Consider the following 13,584-nt stretch of genomic DNA (forward strand, 5'->3'; position numbering starts at 1 on the left):
ATGCCGCTGTACTCTAATTTATTTGGGACCCAGGTTATTGGCAAAATCTGGGTCCCTTTTGAGTGAAAGTGGATCACCCTAAAAAAATTAAGCCTGGTCTCCACACACCATTCATTGGTATCCTTGTGAATCAAATAATTGATTTCTGAAAAATGTTCAATCCAAAGGTTCATTGAAAGAAAAAAGGATAAATAGCTTACAACAGGTTCATTTACTTTCATTGTCTACTAGTAGAGAAAGCTTGCAAAGAAACCCATTAACACTGAGAATTTAATGTATGGAATTTGACACAAAACTAAATCTTTAACTTTACTTTAAACTTAACTCAACTTTAAATCTAAAACAAATATAATTAATTATAAGGCACACATTTATATATTTAATAAATCAACCCATAAACTCTCTTCTGATTGATTTTCCCTTTCAGAAATAAAAAAAAAACAACAACCTCAGCTCTTTCTTTTATCTTCTGATAAAATATAAAGCAAATGATTCTGAAGCTTATCTTCTGATTTCCTACCCATATAAATCCTTGTGAAGCGATTTCTTAGTGAAATGATTTTCTTTTCCCTCCCTGATGGTCCAAAACTCTGATCTACCACCATTTCTTTCCTCTCAGAACGGCTACATATTTTCACACCTGAATTGAAACTATGTCAGATTTGTGTTGGTGAAACTTAAGTGTGCTTGTTTGTGTATCCAGCATTTGGCATGTTTTGTGTTCAGTAGGTAGTGCCAATCTATCTTCCGAATTGCTAATGTGTGGATTTGAAATCAAATGTATACATATTTGCGTTGTAGGTCTGTGTGATCATTCGTGGCAAAAGTTTTTTTTTTCAAAGGGATAGTCGACTGAAAGTTAGGAAACCTTAGAAAATCATATTTAGCCAATTACTACTGAGCAATCGTGGGCTCCAAACCCAGATTTTCGATAAAGGCGGAATCCGAGAAAACCATGGGAGGAGGGGCAGTGAAACCCAAAAATTTTAAAAATTTAACAATATTTTAAAATATTTTTGTAAGAAATTAAAATACTGAAAAAATGCTTTCTCATTAAATTAATTAGTTAATTAAATTTTTCTTTTGAGTGTTACTGACCCAAAATTTCTGTGGAAGAAATCCTTGTGCCCCTCCAAAAGCAGATTCTGCATACACAGACCTGATTTTCGCAATGCGAAACAGTGACGACCGCATAATGACTAGATGACAAAACTGTAGATATTCAAGATCAAGTTTTCAGATTCTGTCTCTCCCACCCTCATTGATCTATTGATCTGGGAATTTGTTTACGATTTGAACGTGCGTTCCTATCATTTAAGATTTTGCAAAAATGCACATTCACAATCTTGTAGGAATGAAGCAAATTTATGCCGTCTACACACTGTCTATGAACACCAGCTGATTTCGGGGACATAACCCAAAGGGAGAAAAAACTCTCAGAAATTGGAAAATTTTGTATATGGTGCCTCATTCATAGAGACGCAACTAGATATCTCTCGTCATTTTATTCTTTAAAACCCGTGTGGTTTATATATCAGTATAGTATAGTAAAATACTTGATTTGTACTTCAAAGTTGTAAAACTACTTTTCAAGGTCATGCGATCATGGCAGACAATGGGAAAAAAGTTAGGGAGGTTTTCTCTCTGTACTTTTTCTTCTTCTTGGAACTAGGAAAGGATGTGTGGACCAGGGCTGTAACTAGGCTGGGGCAACCAGGGCACTGCCCCAGGGTGCAGAGTCGAATAAGGGGGCCGAAAAATTACTTATTTTGCATAATAATAACCCTTTCAAGAAGAGCTTCCTCAAGGAAAAGAGCCATGAAAAGGCACACTACGGCCCTGGCGAGGACCATTTTTTTGTGTGTGTCCTTTTCCGAAATTCTGGACATTTGATACACGTCAGCAGCACCCCTGATAGAAATTAACACTTTAGGCACTGATAGCACGCCTTCAAAGTCAAATTTTAACATAATTTATTTTTTGCATGAATGTTAAATATTTAAAATATAATACAGAGTAGGTTAATGCCACCGTCTGGTCCCCAGACAGTAAATAGAGTGTGTGTGTCTTTTTCCTCATCCTTTGCCTTTGTGGTGTGCTGGATCAGCAAGGTGCTGGAAAAGCAGGTGCAAGCAAGAAGCAGGTGCAAGAGTTCGCCACATACATGTACTGTTGAGTCACCTAACTCTGATGATGATAATGAACTAGCTGATGATTGTGAGGTATCAAATGAGAGTGATGGGGGAATTGGATGGTTTTAATGACAAACAAAAAATATCTTCTCTTTTTTTAATACCTTAAAAAAACTTTTTTTCTTAACCAAACCTGAAAAATCAGGGGTTCCTTATACACGTTAAAATACGGTAATGGATTAATAGCTCTGTACTGTAGCAAAACTTACAGTAAATAAATTTTTTTTAAGGAAAAGGTTGTGTTCAAATAGTGACCATATGTCCTGTAATTGCTAGGACAAGCCAGGTTTTTTTTCTGTTTTTCTGGCTGTCCCAAGATTTTTTACAAAAATGTTCCGATTTCTCACTTATTTTCAACGAAGACACAACTTGATTTTTATTGATCAAATCAACGATGAAAATTATCTTCCAAACTTAGAAATTACATTACGATAATTGAGACAACAAATAAGAATTTTTATTTCACAAATTTATCATGTTCTTTTTTTTTAATTCACTGCAATTTGAAGTGGCGTTCTCTTGATTGGCGACTTTTCGGTGATTTCAGCACGAGTAGGCAACTTTGCGTAGTTTTGGCATCATTTTTGGCGATAATTGGTGCTCAAGCAAATATGGCCAGCCTACGTTTGAAGCGCCAATTTAGAAATGTGTATGTTATTGATAACTTACCCTGGGCCTGGGAGTTGCTTTCACAGGCTTTTTATCTCCCATTTTCTTCATTGCATTATAGTATTTCTTCTGGTCTTCAGTCATGAACATCTCTAACGATCCTCCTGCGTGGATATCAACAGGGTTCATAAATATCGTGATATTTTTGAAAATATCCGATATTTTGATATATATCGGATATTTTGATATATATCCGATATTTTCGATGAAATTGTCAACATATTGTTGATAATGAACATTTTCAGGCTTGATGTGAACTAATAGTTAGAACATATCCTTTAATCTAAACACATCCATCTGATATTTATAATAATTTTATATGTTTTTAACATAACTTTTCGCATTCAAAATAAAAATTGTGAACTGATAATTTCGATAGAATAGTCAAGCTATTGTAGGTCATAAATGTTTCCACAAATGGTGTTAACAGTAAAATTTAGAACATTTCCAACTTGACATCAAGGTATACATTTGATAATTATCAGTAAGATTATTTTAAATTTCATTTTTCACATTTAACTGGAGGAGCAGGTTTTGTTAGTATGATATTTTTGAAAACATCTATACCTTTTTTTGACTGTAAATGGCAGTTAATTCTCGACTGAAAATAGCAAACCATTCTCGATTTAAAATATCAGTCGATTCTCGACTGAAAATATTAAACCATTTACAACTGGAAACATGAGACTAAAATATCAGACCATTCTCACAAAGCAAAATATGCCAAAATCTGTAATGTATGTTGCAGAACAATCAATGCTACACCAGAATAATTTGAAAGAACTTTAAGAAAAGTGTAGTGTTCCCACTATTATGGGAATTTTTACCGCAGAACATTTCCAGTCAGTCAGCTGAGAGCTCGTTGCAGAACAATGCAAAACATTTTGCTTTGGGGGGGACCATTCTTGACTGAAGATATCTAGCAATTAATTCTCAACTGAAAATATCAAAACCATTCTTGGCTGAAAATGTGAGGGTGAAAATAGCCCATTCTCAGCTGTGAATATCACACTTCTCAGCTGAACTTATCAGCCCAATATCGACTGAAAATATTAGTCCATTCTCGACTGAAAATATACCCTTCTCAGCTGAAAATATATCCTTTTCAGCTGAAAATATCACCCTTCTTAGCTGAAAATATCACCCTTCTTAGCTGAAAATATCACCCTTCTCAGCTGAAAATATCATCCTTCTCAGCTGAAAATATCAACCCATTTTCAACTGAATATTACACTTCTCAGCTGAAAATATCAACCCATTCTCAACTGAGAATATCAACCCAATATTGACAGAAAATATCAGCCCATTCTCAACTGAAAATATCACCCTTCTCAGTTGAAAATATCAAACCATTCTCAACCGAGAATATCAAACTTCTCAGCTGGAAATATCAGCCCATTCTCAACTGAGAATATCACACTTCTTAGCTGGAAATATCAGCCCATTCTCAACTGAGAATATCACACTTCTTAGCTGAAATTATCAGCCCAGTCTCGACTGAAAATTTCAGCCCATTTTCAGAATATCAAAATTTTCAGCTGAAAATATCTGCCCATATTTGACTGAAAATATCACCCTTCCCAGCTGAAAATGGAAGATTATTTGTACTACTCATAGCTTACAAAATTGTTTATTCCATGTTTTTAGGTTGTATAAGATCCTTATAACTGGTATTAGACCCTCCTCTACTGAAAATATCACCATTTTTACCTGAAAATATCAGCCAATTCTCGTCTGAAAATATCAAACCATCATCAATTGAAACTATCAGCCCATTCTTGATTGAAAATATCAGCCCATTCTCAACTGAAAATATCAGCCCATTCTCAACTGAAAATATCAGCTCATTTTGACCGGAAGTGTCAAACTATTCTCGATTGAAAATGTGAAACTGAAAATACCAGCCCATTGTGTCGACTGAAAATATTACCCTTCTCTAGTGAAAATATCAGCCCATTCTCGACTGCAAATACCAGACCCCTTCTATACTGAAAATATCAGCCCAATCTTCACCGAAAATATCAGACCATTCTCAACTAAAAATATCAGCCTAGTCTTAACTGAAAATACCACCCTTCTCAGCTCGAAATATCAGACCATTCTCAATCGAAACTATTAGACCATTCTCAACTGGAAATGTCAGCCCATCCTCCACTGAACATAGCAAACCATTCTTCACTGAAAATATCAGACCCCTTCTCTACTGAAAATATCAGCGCATTCTGGACTGAAAATACCACCCTTCTCAACTGAAAATATTAGTTCATTCTTGACTTAAAAGATATTTATTTTTGAACTTTTTATTTATTTAAAGAGGAACTAATTTATGATTGAAGAATTCATTTTTCATTTATCCATAAAAATATTATATCATTTTTGACTGAAATTATCATATCATGATATCTTGAAAATTAATATCGGATGTATATCGCGATATATATCATGATATATATCGATTGATATATATATACGAACCCTGGATATCAAGGAAAAAAAAAAAAAAAAAAAGTTAGACATCATATAGCAGAAATGTTTCACAAAAGAAAAATAAATAAGTTTTTTCTTTTACATAACTGCAATTGTGGCAAGGTATTTCCCAGGGCAATTGTGTACTATTGCGATTAACAACTATGATGGTAACAGATGAAATTAGGTTCGGAGAGTTGTTTGAGAAAAGTCCCAGGGTTTTAGTTTGGAAGAAAGAATGTGCTATTATTTTAGAATCAATTCAAAGGCATGTCATCTGTTATCCCACACATCACATCATATTGTATATAGAACACAGTAAAAACTGTTCTCATTTGTATTATATAAAATGTCCACCTGAGTGAATCATCTTGCTTGAAAACTTGTAGGCAGCGCCATAACCAGGTTTGGGTGACCGGGGGTCCCGAGCAAAATTGAGACCTCACAAAAAATGCACACTAATTTTCATAATTTGTTTCCTTTTAAGGGGTCCAAGTATATATCTGCCCCGGGGCCCCCAAGGCATGCTACAGCCCTGCTTGTAGGTGAGCAAAGAAGATTGATCGGTGTTGTAAATTTCTGGTCTAGAAGATAGCCACAATTTTAATTGGTTGAGTTCACTCTCTTCATCTGATCAATCACTCTGATTGATAAGATGAAAATTTAGAAAATATGATGTGTGTGAAAGAATATATACAATTAGGGGCCACTGATTTTGGCAACCATTTTTAACAATACGACAACATAGGTGTGTTGTGGACAGGAAATGCAGGTATAACTGGGAAATACAATCAGCCCCATTTAATAAGATAAGAGACACCTCGCTTATTCTGATAAAATCATCCGAAACCAAAATTTCTCCCACAGAGACAATGCCAACTTTCCCAGCTTAACTGAATCATATGATTCACACTGCAACTAGTAATACACGTCAACCACTTTGTATATAATTTTTTAGATACAACATTTGCAATTAATGACAAATATGTTGTCAAGTAAAGACTTAGAAAAAACTTAGACTTGAGAGTGGGTATTAGCCTCAAATTATCAAGTTGTTTTCAGTATGTCCCATTTAATTATTTTATTTTTGTCCTTCCATTGAGCCCATAGAGGGCGCTAAGTTTTGCAATAAAAAGGAAACACAGTGAAACTTTCATACGCAGCCACCTCGATTCCCTGGCCACAACTTCTCTTTGCCGCCATTTTTTCTCAGAAAGGGACAATATGCTCCATAGACATAATACAAATAGCACCCCTATTCTGTGGCCACCTTTCTATGCGGTCAGTGGTCAACCCATCCATGGCCACTTCCTTATAGATACAAGTAAAAAACAAATTTTTGGGAATTTTTTTATTCCCAATGCAAAGAGAGCTCGCAGTTCTCTTTGTATAACCTTATAATCTTTATACATCAGCATAAATGTTTTTTCGGATCAATCAGATTTTCTGTTCATGTGTGACAAGGTTGGAAACATTTTTAAATAGGATGACATAGGCTAATGCTATATAGTTGCCAAACATATACAAATATAACCATAAAAGAAATGCAGTTTTCAGTACCTATTCACTGCAAAATATTTGAATTGATTAGCTGATAAAAGAAATTCAGTTAGATCCCTTGTAAAGGGGTTTATCACAATAGACTATGATGTATCACACAAAAAGATTTTAGTGTTATTCTGCAGGAAAAAACTTAAACCTTTCCCTTGACAAAAAAAAAGAATTTTGAAAACCCCCAATCAAGAAAATTCGATGTATGCCTATGATGCCCAATACCGATATTATTAGACATCCTCAGAAGAACTGAAACATGTGATATGAGTTTAAAAAAAAATTACACTGATATTTTGAGTGAAAAATAAATACAAATAAAAACCATTGTAGCAGTTTCAAAATACTCTGAAAAAACACTGTCATAGAGGGGTTTGTCATAGTAAAGGATATTGTTGTATCGAGAGAAGTTTAACATTACAGACTACTAATACTACTTAACTGAACATGCACCTCCTTTACAGAATTTCTAACGAATCGGCACATGGCGGAGAGAGAAAATGTGTGTTCTGAGGGTCTGAGTGTATGCTTGGTTGTGTATGCATATTTATGTTGTCAAGTTACGCTTGTTTTGTGTTCATGCTGTCACCTGGCTTTTATTAGATGGAAATGCTTGAATTTTCATGTTTTGTCAGTATCATGTTGTAGGTCTGCCTGCTCTCTTCGGGGAGACTTTTTCAAACGGGAGAACGACTCACATTTGTGCCTCAAAGCTGGAAAACCTTTGAGGAAACAAATGTGAGCCGGTCTCCCATTTGAAAAAGTCTCTTGAAGAGAGCAGGCAGACCTATAATATGATACTGACAAAAACATGAAAATTCAAGCATTTCTATCTTAAAATTACAGACTATAGGTTATTTCAAACAGGATTAAAAACCCATTATAGAGGGATTTATCTTTATATGGAGTATCGTTGTAGTGTATATGTATTCATTCTATATGTACCCGTTTTTTTTGGCATTGTAAATAAATTGAGCTCAAGAGTTTTTTGTGATTATTGAGAACCTCTATTTTGACACATCCCTTGTGCTTTTCCTTTCATACAACCTCTATTCAGTGGTCAACCTTCCAGACAGTCACTTTTTTGAGGAACGCTGAGTGGCCGTCTTAGAGGAGAGTTTCACTGTATCTTGGATATTGTGATTGTTGTAATTCATTACAATTTCCATTTCATTTTGATGTATGATTTATTCCAAAAGCATTATTAATATTGAGCCTTCATCAGTTTTCAATATACAGTAGACTTTCTGCAATCCGGCCCGTCCAGTGATGCGTTTTCTTGCATTATTTTGTTTGCTCGTCGGGCCAATTTTTTTGATAGGAAAAACATAGGCATATAAACATATTCAACAAATACGCAAACGAGATAAAAACAAGAAGACAGACAAGGAAGAAAAAGAGGAAGACAAATAAAAAAAAACCAGTATACACTGTGTGAGTGTAGCCTCAAGGGATTATATACTATATGCCCTCTATAAAGATCTCATCCATGAGAGGTGTTTGCTCCTTGCAGATGTGGAAAAATGTAAAATGTCACCACATGTCTGCATGCATCTGCTGCTGAGAGGGAAAATAATACCAAACAATATTTGTTATTGTAACCCACCCATAACTTCTATACAGCTCAGTCTATGCCAGAGTCATCTTAAGAACATCGTGGAACTTCCCTACCTGAAAAATTTCAACAAGTTCTAATTTTCGTGATGGCCACAAGAAGTTCTCATTTTGGCCAATATGTTAAGAGAGCACTGCTCTATGATTTGATTTGATTTTCCAGTCTCCTTCATTTTGAATGCTCTTGTCTTGAGCCTGGCACGCCCCTTCACTATGCCACATGCTGTCCAGAAAAGATGCTCTTTCACTTCTGTTCGCCAGCTGCCCATCTCCACAGACCATGGATGCTTGGCATACTATGTCGAGAGGAATCAAAAGAGAAGGTAAGAAAATTGGTGAAATTCCTTGCATAACATCCTGTAAGGATAAGGGATCCAACTTCTCCAGCTCCTCTACCTCCCATACTAGCACACCCGTTAAGGAGATTGGCGCATCTTCCCTCTGACAGGTTGCACGTAGGTGCCACTGTTTGCAAGCAAGGATCAGGATGAATCCCTAATCTAATGAAGCTCAGAAGAAATTTTCAAGATATTCAACAGTGCTCAAGAGTGAATCAGACAGGGTGGACCAAACTGTCAGAGTGGATTGGGGTGCTCTGCCTCTCTGTCATACAATCCTTGATAGATCAAATTTCTGATTGCGATACGGAGCCTCTGGTCGTCAAGCCACCTGTTGATGAAGAAGCAATCTCCACGAACAACGACAGTTTAGAGGGCGAATGGGTGGTCGTGGATGAGGTAGAGGGGGGATAGTGATAGGGGTTTAATCATCCGAGATTCTATGGTTAGGGAACTTGGGAACCGTGTAGGGATTTTCGGGTTTTCGAGCGCTGTTGTCTTCCTGGGGGGAAGATTGGCAACGTTCGAGACGTTTTTCATCGCCGAAAGTTGCCCTTGCGGGCGATTCTGTGGGTGGGAACAAATCAAGTAGGAGCGAATATTAGTGAGTCTCTGTCAGAGTACCAGGATTTACTATTATCCGCTAGGGAGGGGGGTTCAGATGTGGCAGTGATTCCAGTGCTGCCAAGGGGTAGTAGGGGGTATAGTAATAGGATCCACCAATTCAATATTGGCCTGAAGGACATTTGCTCCTCACTTGGGGTCACGTTCTTGGAGCTTCCCGCATTTAACGATAGGTGGCTCCGTTTGGATGGGATCCATCTAAATAAGAGGGGGGGGGGTCTGGGAGGTTTACGACAATCTTAGGTCAGGTTTTTTACTCCCAGACCACATAGTCGGGAATGCGGGTTAGTTAATGGTAATCACAACAGTACTGACGGGGAATTACCCACCTCTGACTTGGATGGCTTCTCGATTGACACTAAACCACTGGGCAAATTAAAATGTGTGTTAATAAATGCCAGGAGCTTGGGTAATAAGAAAGATTTTTTAGAAACTATGATACTTGTGGAGGGCTTGGATCTTATAGCCATTACAGAATCTTGGGCAAACGATGGGGATGAATCTTTCTTACACATCTCAGGATACGATACGTTTTTGAGAAATAGATCTGATAGGAAAGGGGGTGGAGTGTTGATATACGTGAAATCCTGTTTGAAGGGGCTAGAGAGTGTAACGTGCAGAGAAGTGATATTGAAACCATATGGGTTGAACTTGAGAACAAAAGACGTCATAAACTTATTGTTGGGGTTTGTTACAATCCACCGAATAGGGATCCAAACTACATCGCCAAATTGCATGATGAAATTTCCTACATGTATAAGCGTAAGAGGGTTCTCATACTAGGCGATTTCAATTACCCAGGTATTGATTGGGAGAACCTTTCATCTGGAAATCAGTATGAAAGAGACTTTTTTAAGTTGGTGCTCGAAAATTTTCTGTATCAGCATGTATCAGAAGCCACTAGGGGTACTGCTATTTTGGATTTAGTTCTTACTAGTTCTGAGGATCTAGTTGAACATGTTTCAGTGGGGGAAGAGTTTTCTTCCAGTGATCATCGTATCATCAGATTTCACTGTAACTTTTCCTCGGGTAAGGTTGATAACAAAAGATTGGTTCCTTGTTTTCGGAGAACTTTGATGTTTTGAGAGGAAGGTTAGCGGAAGTTTTCAAAGACCGATTGGAATCAGTAGGGGTGGTAAGTCAATGGGAGGAATTTAGTACGAAGCTGTCCTCGGATAGCGTGCGGAACCTTTACCTTGAAAAGAAAAGAGCATTCAGAGAGTATAAAAGTGGACGAGGTGACCTATCATTGTTTACTGATAAAAGAAGACTGTTGAAGAAAGCGATAAGGGATAGTAAAAAGGAAGTTGAATCTAGGTTGGCAGATAACATTGGCTCTGACCCAAAATCATTTTTTCGATACGTCAATAATGGATGTAAGGAGACAGTTGGTCCCCTCTCGATAGGAGGCTCTAGGGTAGAGAGCAATTTAGGCATGTGTAGTGCTTTCAATGACTTTTTCGCGTTGGTTTTTATTGGAGATAATGATATTCGATATACGGGTGTTCCATGGGGTAATAAAACCCTCAACGATATTCAAGTAGAAGACGTGGAGGTCCTAAATCTTCTAAGAAATGTATGTGCAAGCAAAGCACCAGGACCAGATGATATCTATTCCAGGGTTCTCAGGGAATGTGCTAATGAATTGTTGGGGCCAGTCGCACAGATATACAGGAGTAGTGTTGCTGAGGGTATCGTCCCGAGAGATTGGAAACTGGCTAACGTTGTTCCGATATTTAAGAAGGGTAGTAGAGAAGTGGTGTCTAATTATCGTCCAGTGAGTTTGACGAGCTCCCTCTCGAAAATTTTGGAAATTATCATCAAAAGGCAGTTTGTGAAGTGGATAGACGAGAATAATGTATTGTCGGATAATCAGCATGGGTTCAGGAAGGGGAAGTCGTGTGTAACTAACCTCCTTTGCTTCTATGATTATGTGACTAAGGCTTTGGGTAAGAGCAAAAATGTCGACGTTGTTTACCTTGATTTCCAGAAGGCATTAGATCGGGTCCAACATAGCAAACTCTTGAAGCTTTTACACGAGATTGGAATAGGGGGCAACTTGCTGAATTGGATAGAATCGTGGTTAAGAGATAGGTCGCAACGAGTTATGGTGAACGGGGAATTCTCTGGTTGGACAGACGTCACAAGTGGAGTTCCTCAGGGAAGTGTCCTTGGCCCCATACTTTTTCCCTTTTTAGCGACAAACTCGATCGGGGTATCAATGGGATTACTAGAAAATTCGCAGATGATGTGAAGCTAATGGGGGCAGTCGGGAATGAAAGCGATAGGGAGTTGCTCCAGACCAACTTAAGCAGGATTGCAGCATGGGCAAATGAATGGAGCATGACGTTTAGCGTAGATAAGTGCATGGTCGCTCATTTTGGTTCGAACAACCCCCGGTTCTCTTACGAGTTGAATGGTGTCACTATCCCGGATGCAACTAGGGTCACCGATTTGGGAATTCTCATTGACGAGCGACTTAGGTTTTCTGAACATTGTTCAGCGGTGGTCAAAAAAGCGAATAGAATGCTTGGTCTCATTTTCAAAAAGGTCTCTCCGCGTTCTCCTAAAGTCATTCTTCCGCTTTTTCGAGGCTTAGTTCGTCCTGGACTGGAGTATGCTGTAAGGTTTTGGAGACCATATCTACAGAGGGACATAGACTTGGTTGAAGGGGTGCAGAGAAGAGCTACGCGTGTCCTTATTGGCACACAGGGCTTGAGTTATGAAGAGAGACTTCATTTTTTGAATATGTTTACATTGGATGAATGCAGGTGTCGAGGAGATATGATCGAAGTGTTCAAAATTTTCAATGGGATGGATAGGATGGACCATGAACTTTTAGTACACCGCAAGGCTATGGTGTCGCAGGGAATTTTTCTCTAATAGGGTTGTTAATAAATGGAATAGCTTACCCCCGGAGGTAGTAAATTGACACAATTGACACGTTTAAAAAGAAATACGATAAACATGTTGGGGTAAATCGAGAAGCTATCCATTCTTAGAATAAGACAACCATAGGTATTCTTTATGGGCATTGTATAATATTTTATCATGTGTATATATTGTTTATAATGTGTGTTAATTGCATTTTTAATCGGGTTGCTGTTTTTTTTTTAAAATATATGACATCCATATTTTTATGGGCATCTTTTTATCAGCCACCTCGTTGGGCATTTTGCCTGTTGTGGCGTTGTATTTGTATTTGTATACCTGCCCTTTGCACTTTGAATTTCACTTGATTCATTTGATTCTTTGATTTACATAATTTACGATGCACTACATGTAATTTTTGAAGTATCAATAAATTTTGATTTTGCTGGAGATGCCCGGGTTCTTCCCCAGGGTCGAAGTGCTTACGTTGCTTCTTGCGACAGAGCCTGGGTGTCTCACGGTTTCTCTAGTCTCCTTCATTTGTGACTTGCTGTATCTCTATTGTTACTCTTGTGTGTGCAATGTCATTGCAGTCTAACAGTCCAAATGAAAGAATAAAGCATTTGCTCTCATTCAAAAAAATGAGGTGATTAATAAGCTTGCAGGTGAAAAGTTGGTTGACCTTTTGACCTTGCCAAGGAATATGCACCCGCGACCCCAGTTTTTTTACTCAAATGAAATAATTATTATCAGGAATAATTGTTTTTCTCTTACAAAAGATAAATATACAGATTCATTATGCAAACTCATTTCGTAGTAAATTTATAAAATGTATAATATCCTAAATTAATATTTAAATTCAGTTCATTTTTGGCTTTATATGGCATTTTGTTAATAAAAATCTGGCATACAGTAGTTTAAGCAATATGAATGCATTGTTTTTTTGACTTTCACAGTAATCCAGCGTACCCCTGGTCTGACATGTGCCAGATTACAGAGAGTCTACTGTACAAACTACACAAAAGTTTTAAATGGAAATTGCACTGTTTCCTGATAATCGGATATTGTGTGCTGGAACCGTTGATATCTGCTTAGGAGGGGCCAACTGTAAATATGCTTTGCATAACTGCTTGGGTGAGTTGTCTTGCTCAACACCCATTTTGGTGAGCAATGTTTCATTCGTTTAGCTGGTGGTTTACCAAAAGAGAGCCATAGCTGGAGAGGAGCTTAATTTTCACTTTTTGGTTATTGAATTATGA

General features: G+C 37.4%; 1 protein-coding gene across 11 annotated transcripts in view; it reads right to left on the reverse strand.

The window, feature by feature from the left end:
- Window positions 1–13,584, reverse strand: part of LOC149088024 (sodium channel protein para-like) — a 270,116-nt gene that overhangs the window by 13,819 nt on the left and 242,713 nt on the right. For all 11 annotated transcript variants that reach the window (XM_089243934.1, XM_089243917.1, XM_089243900.1 and 8 more), the window contains one exon: window positions 2,862–2,969. In XM_089243934.1, coding sequence (XP_089100060.1) covers window positions 2,862–2,969 — 108 coding nt within the window. The remainder of the gene's footprint in view (window positions 1–2,861; window positions 2,970–13,584) is intronic.

This window comes from Pholcus phalangioides, unplaced genomic scaffold (assembly GCF_987345545.1).
Source record: "Pholcus phalangioides strain wild (caught in Gottingen) unplaced genomic scaffold, Ppha-v1.0 ptg000003l_1, whole genome shotgun sequence".
Classification (NCBI taxonomy): Eukaryota; Metazoa; Arthropoda; class Arachnida; order Araneae; family Pholcidae; genus Pholcus; species Pholcus phalangioides.